The following is a 23,409-nucleotide window of genomic DNA, read 5'->3' on the forward strand; positions in this document are numbered from 1 at the left end:
CGCTTCGTCATCCTTTTCAGCCTTGCAGCAAATAATCTTCGCGCTCACTATATAGACCATTCAGGTCTTATCGTCACACGTCCCATCACCATCAACGGAAACCCGACGCGTCTTGTCGACATGCTCAACACCATGTCGTTAGCCAACAGCAAAGCCTATGGCATGGATCCCACCATGCACATGTGCAATGAGTCCTGCCAGCAATCACATTGCCACGTGGGGGACAATGGGATCGGTTGGATAGAGGACGAGAAAAAGCAGAAGTTATGGATTATCGCCGTTTTGTGGAGAAGTCAGGGTCTTTTCTCTCGCGGAACGATTTGTTACCACTGTAGAGAATCATGCCTCTCATGGCGTGATATGGCAGTTTCCACTAGGGAGTATACAGCACCAACTCGCAGCACCACTCTGTGTACTGTCCACAGCGATTCCTATATGAGGCGCAGCTTTCCCGCGCAACGCGCGCCATGCGCGCACCATTCCCGCGCTTCGCGATGTATACGCGCGCGCGCGTTCCCGCGCTTGCGCGCCCTATAGCGCCAGCCATCCAGATGCATCCATCCACTGTCCACCAAGCTCCCTAGTACGTATATTTCCATTTCCTTTATTAGCATAGTTCCACCTTTATTTTTATCATAGTTTCTCACTCATATATATTTTTACATACCTACTTGGTAGCGCTTCGGCTCCGCATGACCGCGCTTAGGCGCGCTATATAAGCGCCAGCAGTACATACTACACGGAACCTTACTTTTTCCCTTTCACTTACTAGTTACCACCCACTATTTACTTAGCAGAACATAGTAGAAGTCCATTTGTCTACACTTTGCATCTCTCTTTTCTTATATTGCATCATATTATCACTTAAGCTTAGTCTCTCTTATTACCGCTTACGCGCGCGCGCTTTCCCGCGCTTCGCGCTAATACGCGCGCGCGTTCCCGCGCCTTCGTACCTTGCGCGCACCTGCGCTTTCTCGCGCTTCGCGTTCCTGCACATACCTCTAGATCTTTGCTGTACTCACCTCCCCTTTAGGGTCGAACGCACTTGTCTCCTCAAGCAACGCAGACTAGGCAACGCGCGACCTTTCAACATTTATAGATACAGTTAGGAGCTTCATTTGTTCCTAGCAGTATTGTTGTTTCTACACCGCGTTCGGGACAGGGACGGAGTCGAATATGCATTGAAGGATTGTTGGGTGGATGAAGCAAAAAAGGATCACGAAGAAAAGGTCCTTGAGCTGGTTCGGGGCATCCCTAATGTAGTTACTCTCGTTGCGGCTTGGGATGTTGAGTACAATGGAGAGCCTGACTCCACGCTGCGCATCCGTCATTGCCACGGGAAATTCAGTCCTGGATTCCGCTGTAAATATCACCGGCACATGCTTTTGACCCCTTGTGGAGAACCATTGTCGACATACTCGACTAAACGAGAGCTAATAAGCGCTTTTCGCGACTTCGTAGTCGGTGGGTTTCTTTGGTGCTTAAATTTGAGTCTGACACTTACAGTTCATCCTTAGCGCACAAGGAAATGGTCAGAAAGAATGTCCTACATGGAGACCTTAGCCCGAACAACTTTATCATTTATGAAGGACAAGGGTACTTCATTGATTTTGACCACGTGCAGATCATCACGCAAGGCAACACCAGTGTTCGTTCACGCGGTACAGTGAGTCGAAGTTGTAAATTCAATTTGGTACAAGTGGCTGATCTGATTGTTCGAAGGGCACCATACCATACATGTCTATCCGCCTTCTCTATGCAATAGCTGCGATTGAAAGAACCCAGAGTTGGGGAAATGCGATGGTCGAGCACACTCCCAGTGATGACCTCGAGAGTCTCTTCTACATTTTCGTTGATTTTGTTACCACGTTTGATGGGCCGAAGGGCAGCCCAAAGAAAGCGGAACGGTGGAGTGAAGTCATTGAGAGCATGGGCACTGCGGCTGCTCCATATAAATCAGGGCTGGTGCTCGTGCCGCGGTGCGACAGGGAATTGATGGACCGCACGACGACTTACTTTGGCAGGGTCAGAGAGCTCGTTCAAGCATGGCGTTACAAATTTCTTGATGCAGATGCAGATCAAACGCGTACTGGCATTACTCACGAGGAGATCGAGGGGATCCTCAACACATGGGTATCTCACGAGGCCATTGATGAGCCCCTACCTCCAGAGGAAATGGTTCTCGAGCCCCATTGATATTATTAACATCAGAATCGGTTCCCGATTGTGTCAGAAGATAGTCCATGTCACGATATCGTAATGTTCTTATCTTTGTTGAGCCTAGCGCGGCTGTGCAGCCGTCCTTTACGTTCCCTTATCAATATTTCATTCTACGAGTCCCATTGAAATCTCGAATTTCTATTTGAGTCACAATTGCACGCTGGCCTACATATGTGCTAGTGAATTCGTCATCTTCAATTATGTTCTTACAGATCAAGCAACCGTCAATGAGTGGGATTTAGTGAAAACAATGATCAACAAGTGCCTACACTTCCATTGTTGCAGAGAGTACAACCATATTTATTCCAGTCATTGTACGAAAACCAGAGGAAAAACTGTCGCATGCTAGATCCAGCTCATTAGGACTCCATGCGATGACAGTAGATGACGAGCTCACCCAACGGCACTGTATGGTATCTCGAGATCATCCTAACAGCCTCGAGGACAACCAGGAACATCTGTAAATGGAGGTACTCACCTTTTCCTAGAACCTGCCAGTGGATCGCGTTAATCTTTTCTTCTTTTGTCCAGGATTCAGCATTTATCGGTACTGGGCAGTATGTTTGTCAAACCGAGGTGAGCTTACTCGTGCAGGTGACTTTGGCTCTTTGAACCTCTTGTGGCCAGGAAAGCAGACTTATTCATGGCGATGCCACGCCCAGACACGGCAGGCACTGAAAGGCGAACGGGATGCAATGTTGACACTGTAACCGGATTCGCTAAATCCCTGGGCCCCAGGTTCCAAGCCACCACTAGGTCCCGACCTGAATACCACCCCCTGAAGACAGCGCGATGTCAGCGGCGGGCCAGAAGATTTACCTTATTATCTCGCGCCCGAGCTTACTAAAGCTATGAGAGTACTGAGCTGACGTGGGCCGGGTTGCTTAAGCCATGGTGCGGGCCGGTGCAACCGACGGGAGAGATACTGAGACCAGCATGGTAGAGAGAAGTCAAGCAGCTGAGAACCTCGGCAAATGTGGCCAAGAAACGCGGCATGAAGAGGGTCAGGAGGACTCAGGTTATATCCACTGTACTGTCCATGCCGCGGGCAACGTCTGCGAAGGTCAGCAATTTAATTGGATGATCATCTCTTGCATGTTCGCAGCGTCCTTAAACTGTGGACCTTGGTGCACGTTGAACGTTTCCCTCAAAACCTGGGCGTGTTCGAGGTCGCTTAGGAGACAGATAGGAACGTGGTGAAACCAAGACATACCTGTGGTGTCTGGTGAGGGCTCACTCTCTAGCTCAAAGAACAAGAATCACCGTGTGTCGTCGGGCAGTTAAGATGAAAGCAGTGCTAATGGTGGAAACATGTCAGTGGGATACCATGTAACTCAGAGTCTGAGTTGCAAGCCACACACCTTTCTCAAACATCTGGAATAATGCAATCATGAATACCAAGCACTGAGTATGATGGAGAGAGCGCACACGAAGGGCTGAAGGACTGAGTGTGTATATAGTACGACAGCGTGATGGGGCCGCAGTTGAGATTATCGATTATCGACCGAATTTGCTACGATGGAGTTGCTTTGAAGGTAAGTAGGAGGCGTCATATACTAACCGTACGTGCTGTTGGTCAATGGCCAAGGCGTTGATTGTTCTGACCCTTGCATTCGGGTACGACTTTATTAGTAATCGTATATATATCGCACGTATAGACGCAGATACACAAACGGATGAATAAAAATTGTTGAACCGACGCATTCAAGAGTCAAGACATATCAGTCACGTGATGTAAACCTTCTGATCCTAACAACGTTCAACACACACCAATCGTCCAAGAGCCAAGGACATATTCGCCAAGGACATATTCGACCAGTACTATGAGTAGTACTAGTCACATTTTACAAAATTGTGAACGAGAACCAACCAGTAAATGAAGATGTGGGCCGAGAGCAGACAGGGATTCTGTGTTGGCCAGACGTGCACCTGATCGATCCGTGTACGTTGTGGCATGACCGAAAGCCTTGAGTCGTTCTGGTGAAATCGTAGGTATACTACTCACTGATGCGAAGTGACGCGCTGGAAAAACCATGGCAAATTAGGGAGTGACAGTTTTGGGTAGTATCAATGCATACTTCTTGCCTTGCCGTCGCCCGTCTTGCAGGTTTTGCGTTCGTCTTCGTTCAATTGATGATGCATCTTGCCTATAAGGGCAGTTTCATGAGAGTTGTATGGCCTAGGCTATGAAACAAGCCTTCATCCGCGCTTACAGTCTGCTGGCAGGTCCTGCATGTCCTTCCCGACTACAGAAACCTTAGAGATTGTTGCCTGGAACCCTTCAAAAAATGCAGTCACGTCTTGATGCGGCAGGATTTGTTCCATGAATGTATATATAAACACCAAGGTGATACAAATACAAGGACTAGTGTGAGCTCTCCGACAGGACATATGGTCTGCTGACTTTGATTCAGGGCCAGCAGGATGATGGCACATCCAACCTGACTCTGCCTGCGATGTGGAAACGAAGTAAATATCTATCTAAGGCGTGTCCCTAAAGCCCATCAGGTACTGCATAATCTGGAAGGCAGCCTAAAATCATCGGTTCCTGTGTTAGGGCGCACCTGCACATCAGCGTTGCCAACTTACCACTGGTGCAAACTGTGGAATCCTACAGGAGACATCAGAAACGGGACCCTGTGAATTGTGGCAAACTCACATGTGTCCACTCAAAGCTCCTTCGTAGTATGTGAGTCCCCGCTCCGAATGTGTTGTGCCATAGGCACCCACACCATCGACAATGAAGCTGTCGTTAGCGATGGGCGTCTGGAATCCTTGCAACCCATTCCCTGAGAATATAATGAGTGATTAGTAGTGTGCATCAAACATTATGAGTCACGCACAGGTCATGCTATAGATGAATCCTATCAATGAAAGTGATATAGTCACACTCAAGAACGCACTGACTTTTGAATGACAATTCTGGTTCTAAATCATCGAACCATGCGTCAGAATATACGAAGATCAAGGGTCGAAGGTGAAGTCATACCCATCAGCAATGAGAATGAAGTCGGCGAGACCGTGCACAATGACGGTCCGCTGGTTCTTCTCGATAACATTCGGTAACACGGTGAAGACAGGAGGCAAGCTGTTGTCTCCATTGGGGAAAACATTGATATTGGAGCATTCCGACCACTGGGTCTCAACGGGCGCGTGAATAGCTTCCTTGACATTGATAACCAATGCATTATAGAAAATGTCGTCCCAGACATCGCAGCCCTCGGCAAACTCGATAGAGTCTCCAGGTAGGGGAAGAAGACCTGTTGGAGGGTATGTAACGTACTTATCCATGTAGCCAGTGTAATTGTACGTCGCGGCCTTCTCGTTGAGGTAGTCCGTGTATGTTTGACTAAATATCAATCGGTCAGTGACCTGCAACTAGATCCGAGTGAAATGAACAGACTTGAAAGAAAAGAGACCAGAGTATTTGTTCACGAAGTCGACTGCAGGGATCTCCTCTTGAACCACATCCCACGAGATTGAAGTTGAGGAGTTTCGGAATTTTCCTTTTTAGTTGTATCTGAGTATGATGTAGTATTGGGTCTGTGTGGCTTGTAAAAACAACCCATTGAAAGCAATTGCCACTGCTGGACTTGCCAGACTGAGGTCAGGACGCCCGAAGGTCTGAGTGGCTGCAAAGACAAAACATCGTGGGAAAAAGGAGTCGGGGATTGGGCGCGTAGGTGCTGTTACGATTGGGTCAGTAAATCCGATCGTGGGTAGGTAGTACGTGGGTAATGCGAGGCACTAGAAAATTGGGGTTAAAGCAATGATGAATGGGGTAAGGCTATAGTGCAGTTAGATGTCTGTTTTACTTGTTTAGATCATATGTAACACTCATAGTTCATGTCACTTGCATCTGCTTGCCTGAGTCGAAGATGGCTTGCACCGCCTGATCAATAAGCATGTATATTCTTCAAAACATGATTATCGAGCAGACAATCACGCCAGGCTATTCGATAGGTCATAGGTAACATGGTATATTATAATAGAAAATTCATACAATATAGGCAACTTTTTTTGTCTATACGGTTTTGTTGACAATCAGACATGTATCAGCACGAGCAAATTTCTTTCCTTCGATTGTGGTTATTTCTGTCGCATCCTTCCTCGCTGTCATCGTTGTATGAATGCTCCCCATGAGGTCGCCTCGTATCAAAGTGAACTTCTTGTTTTTCCCTACCGGTGGTTCCGGGAGAAGACATCCAAGAGGAATAGGATCCACCTTCATCCCCTTATTTTTCGTCCTGGAGGAGTATCTGATGAATATTTCACCATCTTTTACTGGTCCTCCCTGGAGGATGAATGGGTCCGGTGAAACCGTGTCAACGATCCGATTATGATAGGATGCCCAATCAGATGATGGGTACGCTATACGTAATTTCATATGCCAATTATAGCATAACTCGGTGATTAGGGGATTGTGTAAAATTCCAGCGAGACCGTTTGCTGCGATCAACGTCAGTGAATGCAGTATAGAACATGAAATAAATTAGGCCATACAAGGAGCGGATGATGCACTCGCATCGGGAGGATGCAATAGGCGTTCTGCCCTATCGCTTTCGTTGAATGTCCAAGGGTCATCATGGAGTGTTGTGAGGGAGGGACGCCGGTCTATCCCCAGCGACTTGATGGAGGCATCCCACACCGATACCTGTACAACAGGAGTGGGCTCATCAGGAGAAGGTGAGTGACGAGGAGTTTGAGGGGGTGCAACATGCGGGAGTTGGACAAATGAACTTCGAACTAATTTGAGGAATTCCCTCAGCTGACTCGGAGGCAAGTAAACACCGGTGAGGAGAACTCCCTTCCAGCTGCATGCGCATGAGTGGGATTAAACAAATTAAAGCAAGTAAAGTGTTTCCTGACCTGGCGACGTGAGCTCGCATGAACTCTTGCTTCCGGCCTTGAACTGCAACCTCACATCTGTTTTGAGAAAGCGATTGCAAGGTCCCTCGGTAGGATTTCATGGGGCCCTGTATGATAAATACCTCCTTACCGAGAAGGTGCCGCATCGGATCACGGTCCGCCCGCCCATGAATTCTCGCGACATACATTATAGAGGTTGTGACCTGTAATCATTACCATCAGATGGATAACTGAAATCAACGGGAACTGACCTCCTTTTGCAGCATGTCTTTGAATGTCAATGTTTTATCATTGAGATTCACGCGCAGCACCGTCCCCGACGCACGGAGTGGGTTACCTCTAATGACTTGAACGATATCGCCAGCTACAACATCGTATCCGCGCTCAGGAGTATGTCGAAGAACAGTCGGGTTGGGATTAAAGGCCGTCATCCTTATCGGCACCCATACGTGGTGATTTAGTGAGTCTGAAAAAAATGCAAGTGTCCGGGTCGGCATATCGACCTTGGAGATCACCCCGAATTCGCCTCCGTAGAAGCCCTCAGTTACAACGACGTGATCACCTTTCATCGGAAAGTCATTGTCGGTTGATGTATTTGTGGGAGCCTGTTTGCTGATGTCCCCAATGAACGTTGCCAAAGAATCGATTGCAACAGTGAACTTGAAAAGAAAAAAATATTAGCGATGCTATGAAAATCAATAGACCACTTACTTCGAGATCGGAAGACTGGTCGACTACATCAACCATGCCATCATCGACTTGAACAACCATTCCAGTTTTCCCCTTGAGTTGTAGGGCTACTGTAGTGTTGTCGAGCACACGAACAGTGTCTCCCACACGGAATTTCCTTTCCAGATCGGATATGGAGAACATTAGCGGCTCGTGAGAGATTTTCTCTATGTGCACCGATTCCTCCATGTGCACTGATGCCGAACGGGTGCTCATATCAACACAATTAATCTTCGCCGTGCATCCAAACATTTCCCCCGCTCTAACTCTGACTAAGTCGCCTTCTATCCAGTGTTGAGTGGCATACGTATGCAATGTAGACTGCACGAACGCAGGATTACATCTTGACTCCTGGTGAAGTGCGATGCTCTCCGGAGTGGGAATTTGAATCTCAACGACTGTGGTCCTACACAATCTGAGCGCCAGAAGGCCGTGGATATAGGTTTTCTTTTGGCCCGCAGAGCTTGGGATGCCGTTGTATAAGCGCGGCACGTGGGGGTCCTTCCCGACATCCCGCTCTGGTATTTCTCTGGACGCAACTAATAGCGTGATGGTATCGGTTTGCGGATCAAACGAATATCCATACCCCATGTCATGCCGATACTGCCCGCGTATGGGGCGATACCAGCCAGGGATTGACATGTTGGGTTTGCTGGAGACCTGATCCTCCTGAGGGAGAAAGAGGACATCGAAAAAGCAATTGGCAGTGAGAGGAAGGCCAAGCCTTCCTGACGACATAGGTATCTTCGGCCTTGACGCACAAACGACCTGGGAGCGTTGAATGTGTGTAGACCTCTAAGCCCTTGCTTTTCAATTGTGCAGCTAAGAAAGATGTTTTCGAAACTAGAAATGTTGAATATAACATGTATACATAGGAGATGTTTACTCACATGGCACTGTGATAAGCCATGTCGGGAGCTCAGGTGCTGACCCCATCCCGACGTCTTGCGTACTTGATATAGACTCTTCGAGCACTCCTATTCCTCTACGAGGCTGGTCCGAGGCTGCTGGTAACGCTGCGCTTGACATTGCACGCTCGACCATGTTGGATGTCCGCGTGCCAAATATCTGGAGCCTTGCCTCAGGAGTGACAGCATCAACGACGACATCCAATACGGACTCCCAGTGAACCATCGCCGTCGGGTTGTCTGAAAATTCCACTTCCAGAAGGTGGTATGCGTGACTAGAGCTGATTTTGTCTTCAATGAAACTCTTGATAGTGTGACGTGCGACCTCGCTGGAGGAAGGAACTGGTCGTGAAGGGTCCATTCGAGTTATTATGTCCGGTGATGGTGGTGCTGCGTGGACCCGCAACGACTCAGAGTTTGGGGTGAACCTGCTTTCGAGTTCTGCCAACTTCTCAAACCAAGCACATGCAGATTGGTGGTATGATCCCTCTGAGGGCCCCGCAACTTTCGCTGTTGATGGAATGTGCCGAGCTTTGACAGCGCGAAGATTTTTCAAAGCCTGAATATTGTCTTCATCGGCTGAGAAGAGTGCACGTATCGCCTCCGTCCAGTCCTCTTCACGATATCGAGAGCCCAGGTGTGAAACGAGTTTCGCTTCCGTTTGAGGGAAGTTGATGTCCGAGGTAAGGTACTCCTCCAGGATGTCCCATGCTGCTTCGTCTTGCTGAGGGTCCGACAATGTTGATGCCTGATCATCCTCAGAAGCCTGGTCATTTATGAAGGAACCGTCCTCTATAGGCAGGTGAAATAGGTGGAGATATAGACAAGATCCAGCGACTCACCTTCTTCCTCTGTACCCTCGTTTTCCGCCTCAGAGTCGACAAGCGCCTCCGTATCAAGGTAGCGCCTTGCCAAATTCGTGTATTTGGCGCGCTTGATGCGCGCTTCTTCAGTGATTTCGGAAGTTGCTGGCCGTTTCGACATTGAGCTGTGAGTAGGTTGCTAACAGTAATGTAGTAGCGTTAGGCGTGTGCTCTAATTGTGTAAAGTACGGGTCCTAGTCCATATGTATGTAGTACGCGCTATCTATCCTAGAGTCGAGTCAAGAGATAGAGATCAGAAAGAAGAGTCCATGTACGCGACCGAGCCTATTTGTAGTGAATCCCATTTTAATTCTCACAGTCTTCGCCACAATGCCACTTTCCATAAATGGCATGAACAATCAAGATTCAGCAACGGGACACTGAGTGGACATGAAACATACCTGTATAAGGCTCTGATAATGTGGTCAATGCGCTAAAGGAGAAGTAAAATAAACAATCTTGTTCGTGTGAATGTGAACTTTGAACTTACCATCGAGTCTAGCTTGACGTGATAATATTTGCGCAGCCTTTCCGGACGAATGAATTTCTGCCTTGTCTTACTCAAGAAAGAATTAATACTACGACACGACGGTAGCGTACTACCAACATTTCCCTATTGGATAACAAGACTAATATAATAATATTTTTGGACTATAGCTATGTATGGCGCAACAGGATGATAGAAAATCCACTCAACCAAAGGTTTCGAGGAAGAGTTGGACTCCGCCGGAAATACCCGAAGTGACTGATTACGTGATTTTTCACTTTTGAAGTGGGTATCTAAGGACGATCCCGCAGAACCAATTCGTATCGCCATGTAACAACGGGTATATAGTATAGTACAATGTGATATCATGGCATATGTAATTAAAAGTCACTACTGCTGATCTCAAGCTGAAAAGGATGATCCGGACAAGAAAAAAGTATTTTGAGCCTTTCTAACGAATTCGTGTGTTTAGCCCGAAGTTCAACGCTTTCCAGCTCGTGAAAGGCGTCGAGCCAAGGACGACAATGGAACTACACGAGGGTGAGTGCCAATGTATGTACATTTGAAGGGAACTCACGAGGAGACCATCCGGATCAGGACCATGCACAGAAATAGTTAACTGTTTCGCAGGTACGGTACGGCGTTCGTTGCACGGAAAGTCGAAGTGGTTGGCATAATGGGGAGCATCGAAAAAGCTCAACTGTAATACCTGAATACTCGAGAAATGTTGGGTAACGTCTAGAACAGCGGACAAACGGTTAGAGGTGAGATCTTCGTCGAACCGAAGGTTGAGGTTTCGAATACAGGGGGCTGAATGAATTGTGGCTAGCAGGGAAGTGAGGTACCAAGGTGGACCACCAAGAACGTTCAGGTGTAGTACACGGGAATTGTCAATTTGTTGCGACGTCTGTCTTGACAACTTCTGCAAGGAATGATTCTGCGATTTCGGCGGGAAAAGATTCTGCCCTGGATGAATCCACAATTGGCCAACATTCTGATGGCGGATCAAGAATTCAGCGAGGACATCAGGGGGACACTCGATGTCAACTGTGAACATTCGAAGCAGCGGGAGGTGGACGTTCCGCAGTAACGCAGCCCACTGAATGCCATTCAATCCAGTGTGGGTGAGCGAGAGGTCGGTTAACGGGGAATCTCGCAAGGTTGCGAGGGTGAGCGAGGCGACACATGGAGAGAAAAACATGTGCGAGTCCACCGATAATCGCCGGAGATGACATATTGCACTTGAATTCGATCCAGAAACAGGAGCAGGTACAATCGTACACAAGTCCTCTGTATCACTACTTGAATAACTGAAACTGAAGCAACCTAGATCCTTGACGAGCTGGAATAAAGATGCCAGATCTACTCCTGGGGGGGCGTCAAAGCACATGACCGATGAGATAGGTTTACTCTGAACACCTTTCAAGGACTGCAAGAAGATCTTGAGTGCTGCCAGGTCATGGTCACCAGTACCATGGAGGTCACAACGCAGGAACCGGGGGACGCAGAAAGAACTAGTGCGACTGTACAACGGAAGGGCTAGGCAGGTTTGAGTGTTGACTTGCAGCCATGTCCGCTCCACATGTAAGCCTATGGAATGTAGATATATGGGTGCGGCAAGGTCCATTGAGAGGACCGAGACTTGTGTGATCGAGCGCAGGTCTGCCGCAGGCAGATATTGGAAGATCATCAATGTAAGCTCGTTTGGAAAGGGCCAATGCGAACAAATCGCTTGTCCAGTCAAGGACACCGCAGGCAAGGGAGTTCCCTGCAAAAGACAGGGATCAAAAACAATTTTTCAAGGTTTGGGTTGACTTACGCGCGAAAGGAAGGGGACTGGACTGCGCTCCTCAGTCGGGCGAGTCTGAAAATGAAAATGAGGCATGCGTGGAGGACCGGGACATGGTTGAACTCACGGTGAGGTCAGCAATCGTATATGAACGGGAGCGAGTACGCCTCTTGGGACTGGGAGGAAGGGAACCATCTGGTGTGTCTGTGTATGCTTTGCGTTTCGAACGCTCTTTGAGAATTGTGCGCGGTAGGTCTACAGTCCCGGAGTGGACCTGCAGACAAGAAGAATGAGGCAGGCGCGGAAGAGCAAAGAATGATTTAACTCACGGCGAGGTCAGCAATTGCATATGAACGGGAGAGAGTACGCCTCTTGGGACTGGGAGGAAGGGAGCCATCTGGTGTGTCTGTGTATGCTTTGCGTTTCGAACGCTCTTTGAGAATTGTGCGCGGTAGGTCTGCAGTCTCGGAGTGGACCTGCAAACGAGGAGAATGAGGCAAGCGCGGAAGAGCAAAGAATGATTTAACTCACGGCGAGGTCAGCAATTGCATATGAACGGGAGAGAGTACGCCTCTTGGGACTGGGAGGAATGGAACCATCTGGTGTGTCTGTGTATGCTTTGCGTGTCGACCGATCTTGAGGAATTTTACGCTTCTTACAAGGCGGCGTCGAGCTATCGGGAGAATCATCAATGATCTTCCGTTTTAAAATCATTGGCGATAATTCGGTTTGCACATGTGGAATGAGGTGCACAAGAGAAGCAGATCCGAGAGTCTGTGTGGTCTCCATAGCTAGAGGATGATGGGAAATGACACAGAATTACGCGAAGTATTTATTGCGAGTTGCGAGCAGACAGTTGCCCACTCACTGGCTGGACAATAGGCATACCCACCCGCGGACTGCAATGAACTAAACAAAAAAAATGAGCAAATGGATGCAGTATATCGTGAAGGCGATGATGAAAAATAATATCATGGGCCGACTCACCTGTCCAAAGAACTATCCTAGCGGGCGAAATGAAATTGATCCACTTCGGGGAGGCAAACAATAGTTTATCCTATAGTGCAACAAGCCTAGGCTCTGTTAATGAACGACCTCGGTCCAGATGAGTTACCAGCAAGCACCGGGTCTAAACAAGCGCCTAAACATCATCACAAGTGCGTCGTTTGTGTGACGTACATTGCTACGGGAAATGAATCAGGGGTTATGCATCTAGGCATCTGCGGGACAGACGTTCTGTGAAGGTTGAACATCAATGACGTTGCAGTTCGGGACGTACACTTACTTCAAACGACCTTTTGCATTGCTTTCGACGAGCAGGGGATACATTAACATCGACAATGCTATGCAATATGCCAATACTAGTGTACAGTAATGACATTTGAATCAGGTTGTCCATGTAACTCTGCCTTCGTTTCAAGGCAGCAGGGAAAGTCCCGATAACGATAATTCATTGTACATATTGCTTGGGCATAATTCAGTTAGACAAACTTGTTAAGCGGGTGAATATGAACTTATTACCTTCATGATCAGCAGGACATGCTATTTAGCAATGCGCGGATCGGTCGCTGGCGGGATATGAGTTGTTAGTTCGTTCCAGTGTCGAAGTGACTACCTTGTACTCACGTGTAGTACATGATTTTGGTCGGTCTTAGTTGTTATGTTATTATTGTAAACAAAATGAATGACTACTACGCAAAGTGAACGACTACAGACAGTTCTTTGTTTTCATGCAACAAGTACTAAGACAATAATAATGATAATAATGATAACATTGACAACATAATGACATTGACTACTACGCAAAGTTAACAACTAAATTAAATGATGATGGCAAGAGAAGGGAACCTTCGAAACAAGGTTTCGAGGCTTAAGTAGTGAATGGGAGGATTACACTCCGCCGGAAGTACCCGAACCGGCTGAGCGGCTCTGGGTCTGAGCGTTTGAGTGGCTGCCGGATAATTCCGTCGGAGTTTTGACTGTCTCGGAATTCACTACTTAGGCCCCGAATCATGGTTTCATTGTTTTCCTTTCCCCTATTATCATACCGCATACGCAACATTATAACAGTAACTTAATCTCATGTAGATGTAGTCTGTAGATTAGTAGATTGTTATAACCTGAAGTTATTGTATACGTGTTTACATTGTAGCGGATCTAGTCTTCAACTGTGTATTGCCAAACGCTATGCAGGTCATGAAAAGAACTAAGGTCTACCTCGCGCACGCCGCTGAGCCGTTGAGTAAGTCATTCCGTTCGGTCATGGGGTCATGATAGCTCATGTCAAATCGTCACGCAGACCGACGTCGATCGCTCCCGGCCTCAAAGTACTTGTGAGTGCCTCGGGCATCACGTCCCTCGCCCCTATCGCTTTCATCCACCCGCATCTAGATTTATGACTCGGCTGTCCAAAAGCACTCAGCCAAATTAATGAATTAGACTTCCAGCGCGTTTTTTGTCAGAGGTCCCCCGTTCGTTGTTCTACCTGTCTTATTGTGATCTTGTTCTAATTCTAATGTCTGGTTCTTATCTATTGTAGCGGTCCTAGTCTACGAAATTAATGAATTAGACTCCCAGTGCGTTTTTTGGTCACAGGTCTCCTGTTCTTCGTCTTATTGTGATCTTATTCTATTTTCTTTTCATTTTGTTGTCAGACAGGCAAAGCCAGCGGATGCCCCGCAAGCGAAGTCCGCAATTGCATGTATATTATGACACTACATCATGCGAGACAGACCTGCTGCTCTACTTGTTATTATGGCTCAACCCAACAACAATTTTATATTGGATGACGATCCAGAGATCAATCCAAATCCCCAAAACCTTGCCGCAGCACTCGTGGTAATTGGGCGGACCGCCCGCAAGTATGTGACTGAACTTGATGCAATTATCAACACTGACTTGGAGATTGCAATTTTCTCTAGTTTCATCACTCGCGGGAGCAACATCTCACCAGCTCCAACTGTGCCTGAACATCGCGCTACTCTAGAGAACAGGAACAACAATTCATTGACATACAAGCCATACAGGCCATACACCCCCTTTACACCTCCCGTCCCGCGCGAAGGGCAACATTCCAGCCACTCCCTGCACTGTGTATCCCAGTCTACCCCCACATCTTCCCTGAATGTCGCCTCCCACCAGGCCATGACCACCAAGTCTCCATCCTCGTTTCCTGCTCCTGCTTCATTATTGTCCCCTGCTTCTCCAACCATTCCGATGACCGTTTCTCCAGTCATCCCTACTACGCGTCCTGACACTTCAACTTTCAGTCCAATAATAGCCCTTCCAAATATATCTACCACATCTGCTCATTCGTCTTCTCGGACAACTGCCCCTATGTCCATCCCAGACGCTCAACAAAACGATAAAAACGATATCACCATGGATGATGGGCCGCCCTCCTCCCAAGCCGATCGCGAAACCATGATGGATCAAGACATACCAACAGCCGTTCCGCTCCCACCTACAAACCATGTCACCAGTCCTAAACCAGTTTCCGGTCTTCCTGTCAGCTCTGGACGAACGAAAGCACTGCCCTTACCGTCCATTACAGAATCTCATTTGGGACATCTGGTAAATCAGCAACTGTCTCAAATATCCGATCAGGTAGTCGTGCCTGCTCTCAAGAGTGCAGTCGATGCCATGATACCGACATTAATTGACCGGATAGCCAATGAAATTAAGAGCATCCACTCCACCTGCTCTCACAACCCTCGTGCCCACAACTCTCGCACCCGGAAACGTGGTGGGACATCTGAAGAGGATGATACTAGTGAGCCTGAATGTGACGACGATCTAACGCCTTCTCCTCGCAGGAAGCACCCAGGCAAGCGGGGTATCAAGAACCATTTACATGTATGTTCAAGGCGGTCCAAATGAACAGCGGCTGATATTATAAATTCAAGGATGTATTTCGGACATACCTACGGGAAAAACGCCTTCTAAAATACAAGTCAGGTCCCTTGCCGCAATCCCCTCCACCGCAAATGGTTCAAGCTTTTAATCATGATAATGAAAACCCACCAAGTTTGGACAATATCACCATCGACTGGCAAGATTCTCTGAGGTCTTCTTTGTGGAATACAGAGGCAGTCAACTTGTTAGTCGTGGACTTCCAACAAAAAATCCAGACAGGTTGTTATCCATTGGTAATTTTTGACGAAGATATGATGAGCCTCGATGACCTGCGCGTGCTCTGCATCATCAAGCTTCGTCGAACTCAACAAGCCTATCGAGATCGCAACAAGATAGCAGGACTTGCAGACCTGCAACAGAGAGAGGAGGCTACCCATGAACTATCTTCTCGTAGTACTCGGAGGCAACGTCTGGACAGGCTTAACACTCGTAAGCACGGAGTAAGTGTGCTGTACTACTTCCCCCATTCTGTGCCTTATGTGTTTGCAGACGCTCGAAAGACGTCGAAAAATTGCCGAACAAAATCGTCAACGCAATCCTCAAATGTGGGACACCATTAGGCGCATCATTGACAGGTTGGATGTCGATGGCATGAGCGGGGATGAAACAGACACCCCTGTTGGTGCGAAACCAAAGGTCGTGAGGCGCGTAGCTCTCCCGTGGATCAGCCCAGCAATCACTGATCTACTTCACGCTGTTGAGTCCTACGCCCCTGCGACGTACGAGGAAAATATGACAATTCCAGTTGGAAACACTTCGCTTTCTCGCTTTATGGAGGCGAGATGCACCTCCAAAAATTCTATTGCAATCGCACGGTTGCCTCGTAATTGGTATCATGATGATTGGTACAAAGTCAATTCAACCAGTGCTCGGGCACTTCTTGATGTTCGCAAGGACTTCGAAATTCCGCGCTTGGTTCGTCGTCGTATTGTTTAATTTGAAGTATACTTATCGTTTGACAGGAAGTTTATCATTCAATGAATCATGTCCATCGATGAAGCCCAATGCAGAGCTAAGAGTTGTAAGACACAGGAGATATGCGCTTACAGGTACATTTCACTCTCTACATAAGCCAGCGCGGTTTTTATTCACTGTTGTCCGTATCGTAACTTGTATGATCTTATTTGAGAGAGTACACAGACCAAACGAGCACAGGGTATGTTATTTTTGGTTGAATAACAGTAGTACATGACAGATTGAAAAGTGTAATATTAGCTTCATAACATGATACTGCGAAGGCACAATTTATGCAAAGGCAACAGTAATGTGTCGGACAACATTCACGGTCTCTTTACCTGGAAAGTCTTGCGGGTTGAGCGACGAGGAACTGGATGACCTGAGATGTGAGCTGGACTCAGTGATGAGGATTGAGGAACCGGAGGAGGCTCATCGGCAACCAGGTGAGAGATCCATTTCACAATGACCCCCTCAATGTCACCGTGAGTAACGGTGCTCTCAGAAGTTTCATCAACTGCACGAAGAAATATGAGGCGCCATTCCTGAACGAGAGGCTTGAGTTCGGCAAAGTAAGGCGTCGTACGATTCATCAACTCCTTGTCATGCTTTACGACGAGCAATAGCCCCGACTTGTACAAAACAGCCCTGGAGCCTACGTCCTCCAATTGATCAGACCACTGTTCTGTCTTCGGGTATATTATTGTCACTCGCGGCCCATCGTACGTGGTCATGAATTCGACAAAAATGTAGAAGAGAGACTCGAGATCATCGGCGGCAGTCTGTTCCGTCATCGTCATTTCGAGACCCTTCTCTCGCTGTTTAGACACCAAATGCAGATGGCGCAGAAGGCAGATAGACATGTATGGCATGGTGCCCTTCGAACAATCAGATCAGCCACTTGTACCAAATTGAATTTACAACTTCGACTCACTGTACCGCGTGAACAAACACTGGTGTTGCCTTGCGTGATGATCTGCACGTGGTCAAAATCAATGAAGTACCCTTGTCCTTCATAAATGATAAAGTTGTTTGGGCTAAGGTCTCCATGTAGGACATTCTTTCTGACCATTTCCTTGTGCGCTAAGGATGAACTGTAAGTGTCAGACTCAAATTTAAGCACCAAAGAAACCCACCGACTACGAAGTCGCGAAAAGCGCTTATTAGCTCTCGTTTAGTCGAGTATGTCGACAACGGTTCTCCACAAGGGGTCAAAAGCATGTGCCGGTGATATTTACAGCGGAATCCAGGACTGAATTTCCCGTGGCAATGACGGATGCGCAGCGTGGAGTCAGGCTCTCCATTGTACTCAACATCCCAAGCCGCAACGAGAGTAACTACATTAGGGATGCCCCGAACCAGCTCAAGGACCTTTTCTTCGTGATCCTTTTTTGCTTCATCCACCCAACAATCCTTCAATGCATATTCGACTCCGTCCCTGTCCCGAACGCGGTAACAAATCGTTCCGCGAGAGAAAAGACCCTGACTTCTCCACAAAACGGCGATAATCCATAACTTCTGCTTTTTCTCGTCCTCTATCCAACCGATCCCATTGTCCCCCACGTGGCAATGTGATTGCTGGCAGGACTCATTGCACATGTGCATGGTGGGATCCATGCCATAGGCTTTGCTGTTGGCTAACGACATGGTGTTGAGCATGTCGACAAGACGCGTCGGGTTTCCGTTGATGGTGATGGGACGTGTGACGATAAGACCTGAATGGTCTATATAGTGAGCGCGAAGATTATTTGCTGCAAGGCTGAAAAGGATGACGAAGCGGCGCCAGGGCTGTTCTCGCATCATGAGGTAGCCTTTGGTGACCACCCCCTTGAACAACGGTATGTTATGGTTTGCGCCGAGGTCGGATTCGGTGATCTCGACGCATGTTAGGACGTGTGCCCAACTTTTTGGTTGAACATCACGATCGATGAGGACTATATCGGGCTTCTGGTTGTTGGTCACGTCCGGAATAGGAACATTGCAAAACTCCGGTGACCATTGCCGATGCGGGCGTTTGATGTCTGCAGGCTCGAAAGGGTACATAGGCGAGCGATGAGGGTATGTCTCCTTATATGACATGCGCATGGCGATATAGACGACATTGAAAAGACGGGCCCATTTTTGCTCTGGTGTTCGCTTTGGGGTCGGGTTTCTGTTTGATTTGTTGGGATCAAATTCTTTGGTGCTCCAGCTCTGATCACTAGTGTCAAGCGCGGCTGACGCAGAGGAATCTTCATTTCCTGTCCCAAAACCCTCTGTATCAGAATCGGTGTCATCCAATACCTGTGTTTGGTTCTGCCTTTGTTTTGGTATATGCCTGATCGCATTTTTATCAAGTTGCCACTTCGGACCGACCAATATTGGCACTCCGGTAGTGTACGTGATCCCCCCGATAGCTGACAAGCGGATGCTCGATTTCGGGATAAGGTTATCATTGAGAGAAGGAGTAGTTGCAGGAAGATCACTTTCTTCCCACAAGACGTTATCTACAAGATCATTGTCCAATAGATTGTCCATGCATGGCTGGAGGCGACGTATAGGGAATGCGCTTGATGAGCTGACCATAGACAAGATGCCAGATGTTGAGGTGCTCGTCATGATGACATAAGAGACACTTGTCCCCTAGCGACGTCAGTATAAACTAAGTCTACACAAGGAATAACATACGTTTGCGTTTGCGTTTTATTGAGAGAGGAGATGAGATGAGACGTAAGCGAGGTTTCGCACCATAGTGAATCGGATCGAGTCACTGATGTTCCAGAACTCACTGGCGCTCGGTGCTCAGCCGCAATCAGATACAAGAACAAATACAACCGTGCATGGGTGTTAGAGCCCGGTATCTTGGCTCTAGATATCTTGGCTGTTCCGAGTAGTACTAGCAAATGTGTACAAGAGAAGGGAGAAATAGAGTATTGTACATCTAACATCCATGCTGGAGCATGCGAATGCAACCTCGGTGAACAGAAAATCATAGCTGTGCATGCCCTGATCTATGGCAGTAATCGTCGACCGAACAGTAACCAACAGAATTCAAAAATTGCTCTATACGAAAAAAAATGGAATCTAAGATTATAAAAACCTGCAGAGGAATGAGATCAAGTCAAATAGCAAGTCAAAAACGCACCGGGAGTCTGATTCGCGAAGATGCCTGCCGTCCTAGCACGCATGTTGGGAATTGAGATTGATCTCTGAGTCGTCAAGATCACAATAAGACGAAGAACAGGAGACCTGTGACCAAAAAACGCACTGGGAGTCTAATTCATTAATTTCGTAGACTAGGACCGCTACAATAGATAAGAACCAGACATTAGAATTAGAACAAGATCACAATAAGACAGGTAGAACAACGAACGGGGGACCTCTGACAAAAAACGCGCTGGAAGTCTAATTCATTAATTTGGCTGAGTGCTTTTGGACAGCCGAGTCATAAATCTAGATGCGGGTGGATGAAAGCGATAGGGGCGAGGGACGTGATGCCCGAGGCACTCACAAGTACTTTGAGGCCGGGAGCGATCGACGTCGGTCTGCGTGACGATTTGACATGAGCTATCATGACCCCATGACCGAACGGAATGACTTACTCAACGGCTCAGCGGCGTGCGCGAGGTAGACCTTAGTTCTTTTCATGACCTGCATAGCGTTTGGCAATACACAGTTGAAGACTAGATCCGCTACAATGTAAACACGTATACAATAACTTCAGGTTATAACAATCTACTAATCTACAGACTACATCTACATGAGATTAAGTTACTGTTATAATGTTGCGTATGCGGTATGATAATAGGGGAAAGGAAAACAATGAAACCATGATTCGGGGCCTAAGTAGTGAATTCCGAGACAGTCAAAACTCCGACGGAATTATCCGGCAGCCACTCAAACGCTCAGACCCAGAGCCGCTCAGCCGGTTCGGGTACTTCCGGCGGAGTGTAATCCTCCCATTCACTACTTAAGCCTCGAAACCTTGTTTCGAAGGTTCCCTTCTCTTGCCATCATCATTTAATTTAGTTGTTAACTTTGCGTAGTAGTCAATGTCATTATGTTGTCAATGTTATCATTATTATCATTATTATTGTCTTAGTACTTGTTGCATGAAAACAAAGAACTGTCTGTAGTCGTTCACTTTGCGTAGTAGTCATTCATTTTGTTTACAATAATAACATAACAACTAAGACCGACCAAAATCATGTACTACACGTGAGTACAAGGTAGTCACTTCGACACTGGAACGAACTAACAACTCATATCCCGCCAGCGACCGATCCGCGCATTGCTAAATAGCATGTCCTGCTGATCATGAAGGTAATAAGTTCATATTCACCCGCTTAACAAGTTTGTCTAACTGAATTATGCCCAAGCAATATGTACAATGAATTATCGTTATCGGGACTTTCCCTGCTGCCTTGAAACGAAGGCAGAGTTACATGGACAACCTGATTCAAATGTCATTACTGTACACTAGTATTGGCATATTGCATAGCATTGTCGATGTTAATGTATCCCCTGCTCGTCGAAAGCAATGCAAAAGGTCGTTCGAAGTAAGTGTACGTCCCGAACTGCAACGTCATTGATGTTCAACCTTCACAGAACGTCTGTCCCGCAGATAACAACTAAGACCGACCAAAATCATGTACTACATGTGAGTACAAGGTAGTCACTTCGACACTGGACCGAACTAACAACTCATATCCTGCCAGCGACCGATCCGCGCATCGCTAAATAGCACGTCCTGCTGATTATAAAGGTAATAAGTTCATATTTGCCTGCTTAACAAGTTTGTCTAACTGAATTATGCCCAAAGTGCGTCCCGAATGGCGGTGTTGTCGCCACTTCAAGCCTCTCATCATTCATTGCGAATTTCCCCCTGAACGAGGCTATACCCCTCCTTTGACACATCGTCGCCTGATGCCGCAGAACGCAGATGATGCATCACCAAAAGTCCTACGAGGTAAGTTAGTACAGGAAGGCCAGCGAATCAGCCACTCATAACTCACCCGGTTCATTGGCTTTAGTACCAATTCAGATGTTTCCCAAGGCATCGACACAGCGTGGCAAAGCTCACTTGTGCACACTGGAACAATATCCAGTTGACTACTTTGAGCGCACTTCCATATCTGTGCGCCAAAGTCGCTGTAAGCTAGAAAGGGATCTTTGTACCCCGCGGGCACTGGTAAGCGACCTCGGATTGCAATGGAGTAAACCCGATCGTGATCTTGCCCTACAGAGAATATGTGTTCAATGACGCCAGGCGTACGTTTTTTGGATGTATTCTGGAAGAACACACAACTATCCGGAGCGGAATAGTTACAACTGGAATATTGCAACCCTCCTATGTCCAGTCATTTATACTCCGTGATGTGGTCGTTCCCATTGAGGTGAGTTCCTGCCTTATCTAAGGCGTGTCGAAGGACATCGGAAAGCGGGGCTTTGATGACATTAGCATCATCGTGCGAGACGTATGAGATTGATTGCGTAGCCGTGCGCAGGATGCCAACGTCTGTACAAAATCCTTCTGCGAAAGGAGGGCAGCATCGCTGCAGGATTTCAACTGCTTTGTTGACGATATCGGGTGCTCCAGGCTCTTGAAGCATCGCCTTCACACTTGCAGCGGCACAGAACGTCTCTAGCATAGTTCTTTCCAGCTCCCCTGCAGAGCCTATTCAATATGCTTCTATGAATTTTCATTCCATGCTCACCAATTTTGTGGTTCGTATTGACCTTCTGCAGGCCACCAATTATCCGTTCAAAGGGGAACATCCACCAGCCATGCATGGGTCCATATCTCAGAAGGAACTCATGTAGGTGGAGACATGCATGGTGATTAGGACAGAAAGAATGGCCTGGAAAGACATCTCTAACGCACTCCAGATAGGCCTTCATGTATTTTCCATATTGCTGAGTGTGATGTGGGGATGTTACGTGTGATGTTCCCCATCGTATTGCCATCGCTAGCAGCATAGTGCTGTGAGCTAATTTTGGCCTCCGTTCCTCTCCATCACCATATTTCGTCCCCCAAAGTTTTACGAGCGTCACCGGTAAGTCAAATTCAATTGCCGTCCGCCATTGTTCTGCCTTGAGCTTACCGTGCTCTGCATCCCCCAGATTCTTCGGCGGCCCGCGGTGCCATGAAGGTCGCATGATGCCGCTTAGTTCTGCTTGAATTGCATTAATCTCCTGGTCTGTCAGGGCTTCGGCAGACAGGTCTTTCTGGTCGGTTTGGCGCTCTACTTCGACTGCATATTCCTTCACCAATTCCTCCGTGACAAATGCTTCGTTATCCACTTCCATCCGATCCTCGTCGTTTCTTGAGATACTGTATGTGGGTTCGGCCTGTTCATTGTCAATTAGGTTTCTGGTGGCTAAATATGGAAGCGCACCAACAGCGCTTCAATCATCTTCTTTTTAGTGTCACGACCATTGCTCGACAATGTTATCCCTTTCTCTTGGACGAGAGCTTGTAACACAGGCAGTCGTAAGCGGGTCATAGCGGAGGGGGTGCGGTTTGACTCCAGGACTTTTTTGCCCTTGTCTAATTCCTTTGGGTCGACAGGTCTTGTATCTGGCTTCCTGATTGCCTTGCTCGCCTGTTTGTCTATGGTGATCAAGTCTCTGAAATGGTGTTGCACCACCCCGAGGAAGAGGTTATGCATGCCGTCGATGACGACGAACCGCACT

General features: G+C 47.5%; 5 protein-coding genes across 5 annotated transcripts; 2 read left to right on the top strand and 3 right to left on the bottom strand.

Moving 5' to 3' along the window:
- Positions 1-132: 132 nt before the first annotated feature.
- Positions 133-2,196, top strand: F5147DRAFT_657162 (kinase-like domain-containing protein; the record flags this gene model as incomplete). The annotated part of the gene is made up of 4 exons (XM_041434226.1): positions 133-292; positions 1,207-1,464; positions 1,518-1,666; positions 1,723-2,196. The coding sequence occupies 4 exons, from the start codon at positions 133-135 to the stop codon at positions 2,194-2,196; spliced, it is 1,041 nt and encodes a 346-aa protein (XP_041287516.1).
- A 2,505-nt stretch (positions 2,197-4,701) lies between these two features.
- On the bottom strand, positions 4,702-5,712 carry F5147DRAFT_585014 (Alpha/Beta hydrolase protein; the record flags this gene model as incomplete). The annotated part of the gene is made up of 6 exons (XM_041431827.1): positions 4,702-4,752; positions 4,810-4,831; positions 4,880-5,009; positions 5,120-5,148; positions 5,210-5,569; positions 5,624-5,712. Coding segments are annotated over 6 exons (681 nt in total), but the record flags the coding sequence as incomplete, so codon positions are not given.
- Positions 5,713-10,456: 4,744 nt separating this feature from the next.
- On the bottom strand, positions 10,457-12,654 carry F5147DRAFT_779001 (uncharacterized protein; the record flags this gene model as incomplete). The annotated part of the gene is made up of 6 exons (XM_041442225.1): positions 10,457-10,606; positions 10,654-11,844; positions 11,896-11,940; positions 11,993-12,139; positions 12,195-12,341; positions 12,397-12,654. 6 exons carry the CDS (start codon positions 12,652-12,654, stop codon positions 10,457-10,459), a joined length of 1,938 nt encoding a protein of 645 aa, XP_041287518.1.
- Positions 12,655-14,586: 1,932 nt separating this feature from the next.
- On the top strand, positions 14,587-16,716 carry F5147DRAFT_779002 (uncharacterized protein; the record flags this gene model as incomplete). Its single annotated transcript, XM_041442226.1, has 3 exons — positions 14,587-15,720; positions 15,771-16,220; positions 16,270-16,716. The coding sequence occupies 3 exons, from the start codon at positions 14,587-14,589 to the stop codon at positions 16,714-16,716; spliced, it is 2,031 nt and encodes a 676-aa protein (XP_041287519.1).
- A 344-nt stretch (positions 16,717-17,060) lies between these two features.
- On the bottom strand, positions 17,061-19,332 carry F5147DRAFT_779003 (uncharacterized protein; the record flags this gene model as incomplete). The annotated part of the gene is made up of 3 exons (XM_041442227.1): positions 17,061-17,612; positions 17,669-17,817; positions 17,871-19,332. 3 exons carry the CDS (start codon positions 19,330-19,332, stop codon positions 17,061-17,063), a joined length of 2,163 nt encoding a protein of 720 aa, XP_041287520.1.
- Positions 19,333-23,409: the final 4,077 nt, after the last annotated feature.

Source organism: Suillus discolor (assembly GCF_016758755.1).
Source record: "Suillus discolor strain FC423 chromosome Unknown F5147scaffold_79, whole genome shotgun sequence".
NCBI classification, from domain to species: Eukaryota; Fungi; Basidiomycota; class Agaricomycetes; order Boletales; family Suillaceae; genus Suillus; species Suillus discolor.